The sequence below is a fragment of the Magallana gigas genome, chromosome 5 (assembly GCF_963853765.1).
Source record: "Magallana gigas chromosome 5, xbMagGiga1.1, whole genome shotgun sequence".
In the NCBI taxonomy this organism is placed as follows: domain Eukaryota; kingdom Metazoa; phylum Mollusca; class Bivalvia; order Ostreida; family Ostreidae; genus Magallana; species Magallana gigas.
This window is the reverse complement of record NC_088857.1, coordinates 44352799-44370127: the sequence shown is the minus strand read 5'-3', so window position 1 is coordinate 44370127 and position 17329 is coordinate 44352799. Positions and strand designations below refer to the sequence as shown.

Below are 17329 nucleotides of genomic sequence, written 5' to 3'. Positions count from 1 at the left end.
ATCTTAAATCTTTTTGGATGGTATGCTGAGTTCTTTGATTATTATGGTATTGTATATAATTCAACATCTCTGTTTACAAAAAAAAATGATTTTCATCAAAAAATGAATTGCCAGAGAATTGCTAGGGCACTGAATCATGTTGATATCCTTGCGGGATTTTATGGGAGAAACACGGCTCTTGTGAAGTGCGCCATAAACGAGAGGTACATGTACATAGAACTGTACTGTCTGGCAATGTCAAATGAACTGCACATATGACAATACTTTCATTATCACTCAACTTTATCGCTCTGAAACCATTGTTTTCATTCAAGTGATTTCTTCTTATTATGGGAGATCTTATTCTCTGGTTAACCTAAGATACACTTTGAAAGAAAATAAAAAGACTGTTCATATGAAGAACTTTCCCCTGAATAAACAGAGGGGCGGTTCTTTGAAAGACTCTGTTCCGTATCAAATCGTGGGTCATTGAGATTATTTATGTTTTTGAAACGAGCTTTTAATGCATTAAATTTCTCTTTACAAGCAAAGCATTTTCTGGGTCTTTAGTTGAAATAGAGATGCATAAGAAAAATCTTTCATTGTTATAACAATAATGCAAAGCACTGTAAAGTCGTGTCAATTTGCCAAACATGCGAAATCTTCAAATGTTTCATTTCTTCAATAGTTTTATATGTGATTTTTGAGAAAAAGATTTCACCCAAAAAGTATGTCATTCTGCTTTGGGATATTTCTTAGATCTTCGAAAGATATCGATTCTTAGGGGAAAAATAACTGACAAAATGACTTAAAGCGGTTTTTCAAATCTGCAATCAAAAGATTAGAAAATTTATGAAAAATTCATGGCGATCAGATTTTTGCTTTCTGACTCTCTTTAAAACAAAAGTATTTTGCTTTATTGTGAACGTGTTTCATTCGATTGTCTCAATTGAGAAAATGGTATAGCTTTTTTCTCTAACAAACTTCATGAACCGAACACACAATGGACAGTTTAGTAGACCAGATGTAGTCAAAGAAGGAAACATTTTGTAAAAGTGTGCATCGTACTGACTACACTCCCTTTAAAAAGAGGATCCATTAACATTTTCAATAAATGCTTAGGCCCAGGGAGTGCGAGGTATAGGGAGCCGTTTGTCTCCCATCCGAAAGAAACTGGTCCAAATGCCTGACTACAAGTATTCATGAATGGGTTATTCCTGTCGATGATTCAAAACAATGTTGTTATGCAACAAGGGGAAATGTAAAAAGAAGATCTTTCTTGTTCAATGATACTGGGAGATAAGATAAATTAAATGGTCGGTGGAACTCTGTACACGCCTGTGAACGGTGCCTGTGGTAAACTATCACGGTAAGAGGAGCCGGTGGGCGTGGCACTCCCACGCTACCAGGAGTCTCTCCATACAAAGCAGGACTTCCGTTAATGTAAAATCTAAATGCTTCGATTAGATTGGCATCTCTTTGTTTTGTTGTGGGTTTGTTTTTTGCTTAAGATCTCGGTGCACCAACATGCTATTTAGTGCACAAAATGACAGAACAGTCAACTACTCTATATGTGGGACAAAAAACATGAGCTTGAGCAAAAAACCGTGAGCCTCACACGCAAAGTTGAAGACGTTGTATTTTACAGAAGTTGGGATGGTCTAACCTTTATGCATTGACAGATCCCAGTTAACAAAATTTATCAATGTCTTTATCAAAAATTACAAACTGTGTATCAAAGAGGAGTAAACGGTTTTGTTTAATGTGAAATGTTAGAGATGGCACCGATCAAATTCTTGATACATCTACATACCGCTGTAAATATACAGTAAAAATAGTAAATAGTAAAATATACCGCAAAATATTACTTTCTTTTATTCCTTTACATGTAGACTCGAATAAACAAATACCGGTTGCATTTGAAGGTCCTGATCAAATATAATGAGCAGTCGATTTTGTTTCTTGTCTCTATGGCTTGGAAACAAGTATCCAACAACACTTTGCTGTAAATACGATGAAGCATTAATATCCAAAAGTGCTGATAGTTGTTTGCAATGAAAGAAAACAATAGAATTCGATCAAGTCATCGACGTTTTACATGTCAATCAAACTTTGCTGCGGTCAGTACTATAATAGTGATAGAGAGCGATAAAAATCAATGACGAAAATCAATAGGAACGACAGATATTGCACCTTGTGTGCTCTTGGATCATGGAAGGTAAACGGATCAGTTCTTATCAGCTATTGATCATCCCTATGGATTTCTCTTTGATTAATTTGATCCCTCCGGACCCATAAAGCGCTGCACGTCTGAGGAGTACCCGTGCATAAATATCTTAGCGTCAGCAAATGTGTTTTTAACATAAAAATTAAGGTACTCATTAGTCTTAATATCAAACCACAACTAAGTGAATTTTGATTTAGTTAGTTAATTTATTTATTCCGTAAACCAAACTGCTCATCAAATACATAGAATACATAATATATATATATATGCAATGTTAGACATAATATGTAGCAATATACATGTACGTATTAAATGCATCAAAGTATTGACTATTTACATGTATATTGGTGCAATACGTAATTTTTAATACAGGGTGAGCAAATATAAAAGTATTTTTTCTATAGGTACATATGAAAAACAGCCGTGTAGTGCAACAAACTATTTTGTTTTTGGTTGAAATCTATACATGTATGGTGCTTAATATATTTCTCCTACAGTGAAACTATTCAGTGTGCTATGTTTTGAATGTGTACCACTTAGCCTAGTATTGAGTATTTGAATCTTATGCAATCATTGTAGAAAATTTGATCATTAAAATCGGACATCGGTACAAAACTTTTAGCTTTGACGGAATTTGCTTATGTAAATGACCTGGCCTATATTAAAAAACCTCAGATCTGATTTGAAAATACAGAAAGCGTTCAGGGCTAAACATTGACTTTCAGAATTAGTTTTCATTTGCATGGGTGTGAAGATTTGCGTGTGTTTTAATAACCTATTATTGTTTCCAGCCTGTGTTTTAAATGACCTGACCCTCGCTGATTAGGGCTAAGGACAACGGTTACAGTCTGGTTCGGTAGAAATTGGCACACAGCGGTGTGTGTGTCCCCCTTATGCATGTACTGAGTCGATGTATTGATATATGATCACCTTCAGATTAGGTGTCTTCAATACAAAACCGACGTTACGAAATGGTTTCCTTTGTACTGTTCTTCAGTTTGTCTTCAGTTCTTTTTATGCGGAGTCCGCGTGGACTGTTACAGGTTTTCACTGAGTACTTAAAATTTTTCACGGGTAATTAAAAGTGTGAATCACGAGAATAGAACATGGTATTGCTTACACGCATTTGTTATTTTGTTTCACTGTTACCAAAATATGCGAGATCTTATCATTACACCAGTATTGCTCACAGAAGACACTAGCAACAAACTCTATTCCTTTTCAGAAATCAGTAAAATCTTTCAACGATAGCTCATGTCCTTACTTCGAATTCTCTTTATGTGATTTTTACATTATTATACTGTGGTAGATTCTGTTTACTAAAAAAAATGTCATCATATATGATCAAACATTTCTCTAGAATTAAAAAAAAAGTCCGGTCATAAATGAATTTGAAATTTTTATAACTTGAATTAAAAATTGGTGAACGGAAACCAAATGTAAATCTAAATAATAATTCATGAATAAAATTCCCAATGTCTGACAATTAAATAATAAATTTGTTACAGATTTTGTCCTATGATAAACCTCAAATCCCAGAAATTACAGATAATTTGAAAATGCAAAAATACTACTGTTTATAATTGAAGGGAAGCCTTTGATATATGTTCCAACAAAAGCGGTTTTGCGATTGTGTATTTAATTCGAAATAGACGCAGAAAAAAAGTATATGACATCTACAATAATTTTTATTTTGTATTTTCACGAGTAAAATCCATGAATAAATTAAGCTTTTTTATCCAATTGAACTGTTAATTTGTTTATCTTGTCTTTGAAGTTTTCCAAATGAATTTATTTATCCAACTCAGAAATTACTAGAGTTATGAGCATGGAGTTCGTGAGTAAATCGTGTGATCTGAAGACTTGTCCGCTCTTTAATTAACCCTCTTCTGAATAATCCGACAGGGCAATCAAATTACAGTGTCAAATATGTCTCTGATGCAATTACTCAGGAATTTAAAAAGACGCAGAGAACATTCGGTCTCCACATGGTATTCACCCTTGTGTTATGATCCAAAAAATAAACTTGCCGGGGATTATAATTAAAGTTTTGACAAGATTTAAAAATACTTCGGGAAAAGTCTCGATTAGGAAGTTGCCATTGGTTACAGGTTAAACTCTAGAATATTGCTTTCATTTCTAGAACATCATGCTGTGATTTGGTAATGATTGTCTATTATTTTGCAACGAACACGTACACTGTTTCTCAAACAAAGAAAAATTAAATCAGCGTGTAAAGTTTTTTTTTTAGTTTTAAATAAGGGAAAGGGCATTATTAACTATTATACTTGAAGATAACACTATCAATATTCGTGTGGTGTATTTCATACATGTACATTGTATATAAATGAACATTTTATTTACAGCTTATTCAAATTAAAGTAATATTCAATATACTTGTACACACACATATAATTATACTACGAAGTTCAACGTACTTTCAAAATTTATACATTTTTCGTGCTAATAAGCTTTATATATATATATATATATATATATATATATATATATATATATATATATATATATATATATATATATATATATATATATATATACTCTCATCGTTTCATGCGAAAACATCTTGATCATTGGTACTTATGTAGAACGTGTAACGTTTCCTAAAGATACATGTAGCATTGACAATCCTCCTACGTCGACACGGAGCTCGTTGTTCTCGTTCAGTGCATGCCGCTGATGAAAGGCGCGCGCGGGGGGAGGGGGGGGGGTTACCGGTGTAGTCTTGTAATTCATAAAAATTCATGAAAAAAATATTCATAGTATTTCGTCGAATTTGCCATCTACAATTTATTATAATAATTCTTAAACTACATTTATGTACAACATATTTTTGTTACAATACTTGTGTCATTATTTCATTTTACATTGTACCATACCAAGTGTGTGTGTGCGTGTGCGTGTGCGCGTGCGTGCGTGAATATTTATTTACGATAATTTAAGAAGTAAATATCCAGACTGAAATCACTATTCGGTCGCATTCCCTCTTACTCAAGAAGGGATTTTTTAATTTAGCAGTGAATATGATCGAATCATGATTTAATTTTGGATATTTAATGCTTACTTCATATAGATCTATATTCATATCTATCCTGTTCATAATGCCCAAAGATGTATATCGTGAGCTGATATAATATATTTGCTAAATTGATGTTTCTTACTGATAACATTTTTGTACGGAGCTTTGCAGTGTGGAAACTGCTATAAATGTGACCTTCACTTGATCAATCCATGCTCTATATAACTGGAACTTGGAGGCGAATGTCAACAAATAACATTAATTTTCATTCAATAACGGATTAAGAAAAATTAGTCTTAAAACACCAGACATGCGTGTACATTATACTGCATGCAGGTAGGATTAAAATCATCCGATTACAGGGTTAAGGCGGACAATATGGCAACATGTGACCATAATGTAATCATGTTATTTCATTTTCTTGTCAGTAAAACTCAACAGTCTTTTTTAACTACATAATATATACTCATATATACATAACTACATGTATGTGTCTGTAACAATGACTAAGCAAAATTTGACTGTTTTTTTAACTTTGAAACTTGTGCAATCGGTCCTGATGTCTTAATGTATTTTATTTCGTATTTTATTTTTGACAGTAAGACTCGATTGTATTTTCCTTTCATTTTATAGCTATATGTCTGTACTACATAACATGGAAATGATTATCTAAGTTTTATAACTTGTGTCCAATTCCTCTCACCAGGGGCAATGAAAATATTCATTTAATTTTATGATAATCAATAGTAAGGTTTACATTTTTAATTATAAATGTATGATATTTTATAGGATAAAAACGCCATTTGCAGAAAATTATATACAACCTATAGTGTTATATGGCTAATTAAGTATAGAATATTAGCGAATAGATAGAATTATTTCTTGCAAAAATTTAGGTGTACAGTGTTTATAAACCTCTTGAAAAAAGACCGCTTTAGTCTTTACGTCAGTCAGTATATAATCGAAAGAATTAAGATTCGAACTATCCTTTCAGTTCCAAGACCCTTCTTTAATTTTTTTAAGTAATTCAGTTGACCCGATTTAATTGAAGACCTTTATATATTTGACCAGCAGCGAGACGTCGCGGTTTTTGTATGGCCAAGTGGAAAACACCGTCAGCATATCTAGGTCACTTAGAGCACTCAATATCAGACATCAAGGACGTGTTTGCTTAGATATCTTAAAATTATCTTACTTATTTCCAGTTACTGTTATTTACAGTTAGAGATATCCCATCTTTGTTAAATATCATACATGTACTTTGAATAAATAGTTAGTTTTTTTTTTTTTTGTAAAGAAAATAACGTGTTCATATATAACAGCTAGAAGCGTACACAAATATACATGTAAGTACATTTGTATCTTGAAGCAATGATAGGTTTGATGGCAGGATTGATTTATGAATGCTCGATTCCCTAAACCGCCCTGTATTTGTTGTTTATGAAAAATCAACCACCACTCTTTACACTTTCGGTTACCAAAAAAACCCACTTTAACGTTGGCCTATTATTTTTATCTAAAATCAGGTCCGAAGCAAAAGTCGCATTTAATATTTCGAATCTTGTATTTTTTTATTTATTTTTTTACGTTATCGGCATATCTAGGTATCAGTGCTTGTAAAATCACTCCTTTTTGTATCCATTTTCACCCATTCCCGCTATAATCAGCAAAACAACGGCAAATATTTTGATTATTTGTGTATAAAGAAGCACCTCAGTTGTTTTTCTATTTCAATAAATCGCATATGAATCTATGAATCCTTTACTACAAAAGTAATTACATGTACCTTATAAAACGCCAACTTAACAGTTCTAGAAAACGAGCTTTCTTCTGTAATGTGTTCAACAGAGATTTTAATTCAAATGGTATAAAATATATTTACGTGCTGATAAAACCTTGGCCTGGACTCAACATGACGTCTGAATTCAGCCTTTCATGACTTTGCAATCTGCTAATGATAATAGCAAGCATTTGATTCCGATTTCTTTGTGTAACACGGTACTATTCAAACCTCTCCATAAAAAAAGAAAATCAAAGATGAAATTTTCAGATATTTCATACTTTTATTTTTTCTCCCAAGTATTTTTCAACTTTTCAAAGACTTAAACTGTCTATACATAGAGCACAGAAAAACCAGCTTTCAAATTCAGAGAATGATGAAATGTAATGATGGCGATCTCTGACTATACAAGGCATTTAAACTCATTTAAACACAATGTTATGACAGAATGGGTCAGTTTAATTTCTTTCCCTGTCGAAATTATCCCATTAAATTAAAAGACAACGATAACAAAAATTTTGCTCACAATTTAACGATATCGACAGCAATGACTTAGCTTATTATAAAAAAAAATAATCCACAAAAGACTTATAATTTCAAATATGTATGTACATGTAATACATGTCTACAAATAACAACTTTCGGAAAACTAAGACCAGTCTTGCGTATGCTTATACTAATAATTATGCGAGACGTACTGGATTTCAAACAGTGGACAATTCGTGTTTTAGCAATTTCTAAATTTCGTTCTGTTCGTGGACAATTAAAGGACCCTAAATGATTCCCTCGACCAGCGGAGAATCGGCAAGAAAGACGTTCCCTCATAAAAACATTAGGACTAGATTATTTCAAACAAAAATATCCAGAGACGTGTCATTCTCATGGTCTGATTACGTGATGTTAATTGATAGATTCAAACTTGACTAATCGGGAGAGAGTGATGTTAGGATCTAAATTCTCCGACATTATTTGGCGGATCGTGTTCTTTAAGGGGTGATTAATAAATTTGACTTGAAAAGTGGTTTGTTAATGGAAATGCGTGCTATTTAGTTTAAGATAGTTTAGGTAAGAAATTTAGAGGCTCTACGGTTGAATATTGATAATTACAATCATAAATATTATAGCTTACTACCTTTTGAACAGGAAATTTACATCTCGCCGAAAACGTGTATTAATAAAAAGCAGGAAAAATATCTAACTCTGTCGGTAGATAATTTTTTCTCAAGTATATTACAAGAAAAAAACACTTGGCACATAGGAATAATACATGTACATCTCAGCGTACACAGACATAGATGGAATAGTAATAAGTTACACAATAGTTCACACACAGCACAATACTTGGAGAGAGAAAAATATACAATATATTGGACCTGTTAAACAGGGTTGCGAAAAATGGCGGGACGAATCAGGGCTTCTATGGAAAAAAAAATCGTATAATTAACAAACAATACTCGGGTACATGTACAAACAATATATTATGCAGATCAACAATGTACATAAAGATGATGGTACTTTTAACCGCGATAGGACTTGGACCAAAGACCGAGTGAACGCAATGACTCATTGTCTTAATACCCTCTCGCTCTCAACGGTAACCACATACGTCCATTCCGTTACACTCGTGCAACAAAAAAAAGGAAAAACCCAATAATCTTCTTAATTCTTCTGGTCACTATACTAAACAGATTAATATTTGATTTTAAAAGAAAAGGTTTATTCTCGCTGAATCAAAAGAAAGATTTTTCTTTTGCTTCAAAAGTGTAATTGCAAAATAATGAGCTTTACTAGGTAGATTTAGATCTAAAACCTGTCCACCGAGGGACTGGTATTTCGAACAATAGGATTAACAGTGAACAATAGAAGGTTTAATTAGTTTTAAATGACTCGTTTTAATTACCCCCTGGTGGGTTAACTGCTACTCGTGCTACTGACGTGATCAGGTCAAAACTTTAAAAAAAAATGTCAGATCATCAATTTCTTAAAAAAATATTTAAACATACTATGCTAAAATTTTATATTTATATTCTCTTCGGAAAATATGTCAATCAAATTCGAAAAATACCATGACAAAACCAATAACTAAATTAAGTTGAATTCCTTTTAACGTTTAAAAGTTCTAAGCAATAAAATGAATTGCAATTTGTCTTTATCAGGGTTTGGTTACATGATATTTTGTTTGAAATAGCACATTGAAGTAGACAGTATGTTCAGTTTAAATCGCCAAGCAGGAGTAATACAAAATAACACAACTACCAAACCATTATAAAAGATCTAACATTTTGAAATTGGTTTTCGAAAAAAGAAATTAAAACCAGACGAGTTTTTTGAATTACAGCAAACTGTCTTTTAAAATACACTTTTACTAGGTGCTACTGTGTTTCATTCAAAACGTCGTTACATCAATGATTTAACATACAGAGGACACTGAATATGAAGAAATAACAGACTATGTCATTATTTTCTAACCCTCCAGTTTAAATATATTGCACAAGCTAGCGACACCTCCATCTTCTGTTCTCTCCCGTATTCAAAGCACCAAAATCTCATGAACTGATCACGGTATCATATCATATCACAGATAAGCTTCGTCATCCCTGGTAATATCTCGGAACTTTTCGAACCCCCTTTTCGTGGTTCTAAGAGCATCACAGTGTATCTTGCTTCCTCGGTTTTTGTCCCGGAAGCTACGGACTGCCATCATGAATCACCGCCATACACGATATGTAACGCAGTGTCAGTTTGAGGGGGCTCATCTGGGTATTCGATCTCAGGCTCTGGAACCTCCTCTGGGTCCTCGTTGTCCACCCCGATAAGCCAGTTGATGATCATGTGATCTTTGTCAGAATCCGAGCCCGAGTCATCATCGTCCTCGTCGTAGTTTTTCTGCGGTATCAGCTGTATGGTGGAGCTGTATCGCCTCATGCCATTTATTGTACCGCTGTTGTATTTGTTTTTAATTAAGTTGTCCGTTTTATCCACAGAAAGCACTTTGTTGTTCACATTATTATTAGTCCGAGACTTCTGTCTCAGTGTTGTTTTCTGTCGGTTCGTTGTGTAGTCGGACAAGGGGGAAATCTTAGGTTCACTCTGACAGTGCGTAAGTGGCTTCTTCTTCAGTTGCGCAGTATTGTTGTTTCCGCTAGAGAGGGAATTGTCTTTGGACGATAACCGAGTGCGGAATCCGTTTTTCACTGACCGGGGTGTGCTCATTGTACCTTTCTTCTCGATAGATTCTAATTTCAAAGTACTCACAGTTGAAGCAGTATTGGTCTGCTCTGGCGGGACCCACGTTTTTGATCTCTGTAAGTATCCGTTTGCTAGCCTTTTACCATTACTGTTGCCGGATTCGGACGACTCTTGACTGAATGGTGACTTTGTAAACCGCTGTCTGTGGGAACTGTCACTGGTGGTGCTAGGTTTGCTGCTTCTGCAGCGGATATAGCGACTGCTGTGGTAAGCCGGAATGGGGGAATTTCTGGCTCTATCCTGTATTGGAGGTAGTTCAGGAGCGCTCATTCTCCTTAAATGAATGTCACTGTTCTTCTTGGAGTAGTACGAGTTCTCATCGCTATATTCACTCTCTTTTATCGATCCGATATCAAAAGTAACACTTGTTCTTCGACGGAAATTAAGTGTGGTCGTCGGTCTAGAGTTAAATCTCCCTTCCGCGCTGTTTGCCGGTATTTTCAATACTGATTCAAAACGATTAGTTCGCGTCATTGGATTGGATTCCGATTTCATCTTAAGAGCGCATGCGTGTGTATGTCATAAAGAGTTTATTATGATAATCTATTCAACGTATCGTATCTGCACAGGTAGACCATTTAAATTCATTCCTATTTCTATTCAGTAGATCTATGTGAGCTATTATACTTTGAATGATCTCGCTATTGATAAGAGAGGGGCATACAGTTCTGTAAACCTTGAACATGCACGGTGACGTGGATTTAGCGTGCCGCTACCGTTCGGTCAAGGTCGAAGAGTCTACAAAGTTTCGGTGGGCGGGGCTCAGACAGTTCCGGAGAATAAACCAAGCACTGGGCCACTGTTTGTCCAATATATATCAGCTATTGATCGTTCAATCTTCCCGCTGACTTTGATCCTAATTCCAATATTTTCCGCTCAATTTCAAACTACAGTCCTCCTTTTTCACTTTAATCAAATGTCAATGACTCCTGAGAAATTTCGATTTGATCTGAAAAAAAAAAAAAAAAATAAGATTATGACAACGAAATTAGGATATTAAATGAAAAATGAAAAGTCCTATGATTCTCTTTCTTTATAAAATATACAATAATATGCACAATGAATTCAGTTTGTAGAAATTATAACTTTTTTACGTGTACATGTATTTCAAGTTATAAATGATATACATGTAAAATGAAAAATGACAATAACAAACCGTGAAATAAGCTTTATATGTATTAAAATATGTACACACATGTACTCGAGTTAAAAATCCAATTATCAGTGAAATGAGTGAATAGGCAAAAATCTTTATTTATTTAACCCCTGCACTCAAATTCACAGAATGAAGAAAACTTATTATTTTTTTAAATCCTGATAGATGATTGATGTGTCCGGTGTTAACATCGGCCTCGGGATTCCACGACGAGCCTGTCATTTCTAAGTTCCGGAAACCCGTGGCTTCAGAGGAGGCAAGCCGATTCCGGGTAAACTATTTACATAGATGGAATCAATAATGTCTCGAGCTGTTGTAATAATGATCCCCCACTTAGAGCCGATAGCAAAAAAAATGAATTCAGATTGGATCGGTTTAAATTCCCCTTAAAAACCCACTGATTTATTTCAAGTTGGAAATTTTTAAATCCTAATTTGAAGATACTCTTTAAAACATCCTTCATTATCAAGTATATGGTAATTATAAAATCACACTCAATGCATTGGTGAGGATTTTTCAATTAAATTAAACAACTTTAGATGCAATTATCATAAACAATTCCTTTAAGTAACAAGGACCCCTGATTTTACTGACCTTAACTATTCATCAATTCTTTAATCTATATTAATTGGGGTTTTTTTTTTTTAAGGACTAATGCAAAATATGAAATTGTGAAAACGTTTCATGCGAGCCACATTACTATTTTAAAAATGAAATGAACTGCATATATCTGTCATAAACTTTGAAAACGTCCACAACCAATAAACATAGAATACTCACATTTATGTCTCATTTCCTAATATTTTCTGCTAACTTATCACTGTGACAGAAAGACCATTGGTATGAACTTAAAATGGCCTAGTAAGCCCCTCGGAAGAGAACCGCGTCACCAAACCAATATTGACACAGCACTTGTAGATTTATGTATCGGCCCCTATACGTATAAAACGCAAGGTTCCAACTTATCTCCTCTGTTTGGGGGTCTATTTTTGCTTAAGACTGATTTAAGATGAAAACCCCAAAGAAATATGATACTAGCTGTACTGGGCTGGGGGAATTGGGATTTCAAGTACAGCCCAACAATGACAAGTGTCCCGAGAATATAATCTGATTCACCCCAAAGTTGAAATCCGACTAATTGCCAACTTAGAGAAAAGAGCTAAATCTGGTGATCAAATACTAGTATATAAAGAACAGAAATGATGAGAGGAATTTTTGAATACACGTATACTCAATATTAACTGAATGTCAACCTTCATTTTCTAATTGAAGTCAAATAACACCAAGCCTTCTAAACCTGTTTAATCTCTGAGCAAACACTTTCCTTCGTATATATATATGGCTACTGTTGACATAGGTTCCGTTCATTTTTCTATTGTTAACTTTATTTGAAAATTCAACTTGTCTATTTTAAACTTCATAACCCCTTTAAACTTATAAAAATAACAAATATCCTTATTACATTCTGTTTAAAGAGTTTCCAAGTTTTATCTTTTACAGGCCACGTTTTCAAGGTGATGAAAAACAGGACGAAACATTACTCATTCTCAAGATTTATTTTCTTCAATTTCTCCGAAAGTGGTAAGCATTAAAGTATTATTTAAAACATCCTGGAGTTTTAGGTGCAATTCAATGCAATATTTCATACTGTCATCAAAACAGACAAATTTATTGCTAAAGTACTCACCCCTTATTGATTCAAGGTTTAAAATTTATGGTGATTTTCACATGTAATCCAAGCACAGAATTGTCTCAATGTTAGCATATAAAAAGCTTATAAAGGGTTCTCCAGAAAGAATTGAATTGAAGTAAGAAGCTGTACTACCTAACAGACTGTAAGACCTACACCTTGAAGTCGCTGGCTTTTATATGTATTCAGTTATCAGAGTTTTGTTTGATATCGTTTTTACGTGCAAGTTCCTGATTGATTACCAAAAAAAATACAGGTTTGCACGAAGCCGACCAGGTACTTAGGAACTGAGTTGGAATGTTTGTCTGAGAAACTGGCGTTATAGTTACCAATCAACCCGCTTCCATCAAACGAAACCCGTGACGGAAATTGGTCGTGATCTAATTGAAACTCAGTTGTTTCAAAGAACTCCATTTTCATTCTTAATAAGGCATGGAATTATTTGCAATGCCTACCTATGCAATTTGCAATGTCTATACCTATTTCTTGATGCCACAAAAGTCTGAAGCCAGCCTCGAAAGAAGTAGCATTATATCACAATGCGATTGCACTTTTTGTAATTAATTATGTTTCTTCTCATACAATCAATATTTCTCATCAGATGATTACAAAGATCCTTAACTGCCTTGAGACATCAATACGTTGCAAATTGAAGGTAAATTCCTAGGGAAAAACGCGACTCAATTGATTTTATTCAGAAAGTTTGTGGCTATTGACATGCTTTTACACACCATGTCTTAGAGTACATTGTTTACCTGCAAAGTTCATATTTCTCTTTTTTCTCTTTATTACTTTTATTTCTTTCTCTTAATCAATGACTTCTGTGTATTTGAGTCTAAATTTGTAGATTTTTTTCGAATAGATTTCATACTAGTCTAACATCATTATATACGTACATTTTTGTTACCCCGAAATGCTTTTTACCAAATTACCATACATTCTCTCAATTTAATTTTTTTTGAAACCATCCACCGGAAGTGATTGCAGACTGGTGTTTCGATAGCTTACTTTATTCGATAAAATCACGTACATTACCAATCTGTTCAATTCATAGTGCAGTCATTATCTCTGAATACTGCCCAGCCTATCCAGTGATTTCCTTTCGCTGATCATAGGACGAATGATTACCAGACCTGGTAATGATGATATTACTGAGCTTTGAAAGTATAATCTGTATTCATCCTGTAGGGGCATTGTCTGTGACCTAGTTCGTGAGAAATCTGTTAAGGCTCGAAATCATTATATACATTTACATCTTTTTCTGTACTTTGTTTAGGATAGCCCGAAAACTATCGTTGATTTTGTAAAACAGTAAAAATAAAAAGCATGCAGTTTTCCTGGAATAGGGCCTTTTTACGCAGTAAAATAAAGGAATTGGGGGTGATGTAACATAAATGTATATGTATAGTAGCCAATTAAAAGAATATTTCATGTTTGATGTTAAATACTCCTAAGTAATGTTCCAAAACGTCCGCTAGAGCTGTTCCAATATTAATGTCATACCATGTACAATTGTTCTGTTGCATGTACTTATCTCGGCCAACTACATATCATTTTGAGACGACCAAATTTGAGGTTAAGGCCATGGTCCTCCCTGACCCCTCGGACTTTTAGGGGGGGGGGGGGGGCTTGTAGGAAAATATTGCCAGAAAATGTTTTAAATCTGGTGGGATAAGAGTAATTGTGGACGACCACCCCAGCCACTTCCAGTAAAAGATCATTGAATCACGGTAGATAGCAAGTACAGTGAACTATAAGTGTACCTCACACAGTATACTTCCGGTTAAGCTATTTTGTATTGACAGACGATATTTTTTTATGAATGGCAATTCAAAACAGTTGTACCTCTTAAAAGTAACTGTTTAAGATCAATTCTATGTAAGAATCAAAATTCGGTGGCCATGCATAGTCACGGATTTTCTTCATACTTGACAATTTGATAAACTTTGGTGAGTAAAGAAACCTAACACCATTTGTTTGTTGCTATGTGGTCCCGTTGCCATGGTAACTGAGGGTAAAGATGTAAAAATGGCATTTTAATGCTTATTTGAGAACATATTGTGAGTAATGTGCAGAATTGGGGTTTCCAGGGTAGAATATATTATTAAAAATAGTTGTCATTTTTCAAAACAAAGAAAAAAATTCATGGAGAAACGCATATTTTTAGAGCGTTTCCATGGTTGCTAAACAGAAATTTTAAAAAATCTGTTTCTTCATCTAATTTGAATAAAAAGTGCAAATCTTGGATTTTTTGGTAAACACTATTATGATTGTGCAATTAAAAATTTACATATGAAAATTGAGAACCGTTGCTATGGTAACAAGCTTAAAAATATGGAAAATTATAATTTTATTATAATATTATAAATAAATAAATGGATATTATTCACTTATAATGAATAAATATATAAAATTAAATGGTAAGAAATAATAAAGTATGTGGACTTTTCAAAAAGTAAGAATTTCTGTGTGATTTTTTACACAACTTAATTTTCCTTAGCAACAACACTTCTCCGTTGCATAGCAAAGGTTTCTGTGGTGTATAATGAAAATTTAGATATATTTTTACAAGTTCCAGTTAAAACAATTGCAAATGAATTCTAAAATCAGGAATGAAAGCATATCAAAATAATCTTCAATTTCTCAGTTTTTCTTAATTTTTGGCCTGGTTGCCATAGCAACGGATGTCAATTTTCATGATAAAATATATATTGCATGGACATTGATATGGATGTAAAAATTTAACAGTTTCCCATTTGGGCTTATTAAAAAACCGCAGAAAACTGATTTCAAAAATTTGTAACTGTTTCCATGGTAACATTTTAAAAGTATTGGTTTCTCCATCATTTTTCTTATATAAGTAAATAATTGAAAATAGGAAAAAGGCTGTTTTATGTGTTTGATAGTTTACATTAGTGGGCAAAACCTTCTAATATGGCTTCAAATTAGGTAAGTTTTGCTATTTTCCCATCTTTAGCCTCGATTACCATGGCAACGGTTACCCCAAGCAACCAACTTTTAGTGTTTTTTTTGTGTTTTACTCCTTGATGTGTCCATGTATGAAATATAAGAAAAATTGGTGATTATGCTTGGCCAGACCCTTTTATAGATCATTGATTCTTACATAGAATTGATCTTTAATCTGTTTAGGAAAAAAAAAAAGAAACAGTCTTATACGTAATATGTTGAAGCTACATATGGACTTTGAAAATTTACATGTATCGTTATCCTGGTACAAATTGAAAAATATAAATTATGCTGTCATGTAATGTAAATGAAGAATTGAAAAAAGTATCTATGTGTATATATGCAAACGATGTAACCTTTAATTGTTCCTATAACCAGAAACTGTGTATTTCGTCCGTATACGAGAGAATTTAAACTTATTGCAAATTATTGTCACTTTATTAAGAAGAAATTTTAGACTAAGTAATTTTGTGTATCACCGTCAATAGTTAAAAGCCTCAGTTAAGCACACTGAATCGCTTCATTAACTGTTTCGGATGCATAAACTACGTTCCTGGTAAATAAATAAACCCCCGGTAAAATCTTGTTTATTATATTAAAGATCGTAGTAAATTTTTATATTTAAATTAAAATTAATAATAGAAATCTTGTCAAGCTTCGAATTGTCAAGTTCGATGTCTTAACTTGAAAGTCGATCATGGAGAACTTCGGGAACTCCCCCGCATTGAATTAATGTACCGATTGATTCAATTTTGAATATAAATTCAATATAATTGTTCAATCTTAAATCAACATCGTCATTTTCTTCTCAGTCAACCAAAATAAAGAGCCGTATGATAGTGTACTTCAGTCCAATACACGCCTCTAATGAGAGGCTGATCGGCTTTGTTAGTCGTGAAAACCAAACGCTGGTTGAACGACTGAGTTATTAAATCCGTTGATTACCACCCATTACGCAAACCCTAGTCCAGTTTTACAGCAGAGAATCAAAACTTTATTCATTCTTTAGAAAAAAATTACAAATATGATAAATTTGCCATCGTCATGATTAAAGAAAACTGGGCAATACTCTTAAAATCCCAAATATAATTCGTTTTCCATCATTATAATTGAGAAAAAAGTACGTACCTCAAAACATTTATTTCTGTTAATTAATTACCGAGTTATACCAACATCGTAGAAAAGTGTTTACAGTAATTCATGTAGATCTATGACCGTTTTTCTTGACTCGAAAAAGTTTAAGT

At 33.5% G+C, this 17329-nt stretch overlaps 1 protein-coding gene across 1 annotated transcript; it reads right to left on the bottom strand.

Moving 5' to 3' along the window:
* Positions 1–7286: 7286 nt before the first annotated feature.
* Positions 7287–11230, bottom strand: LOC105318998 (uncharacterized). Its single transcript, XM_011416337.4, has one exon. It carries the CDS (start codon positions 10765–10767, stop codon positions 9724–9726), a length of 1044 nt encoding a protein of 347 aa, XP_011414639.3. The 5' UTR covers positions 10768–11230; the 3' UTR covers positions 7287–9723.
* Between the last annotated feature and the right edge of the window lie 6099 nt (positions 11231–17329).

What these genes read in the sequence shown, in the direction of transcription:
- LOC105318998 (XM_011416337.4), bottom strand. Translation starts at nt 10,767, where the DNA reads ATGAAATCGGAATCCAATCCAATGACGCGAACTAATCGTTTTGAATCA.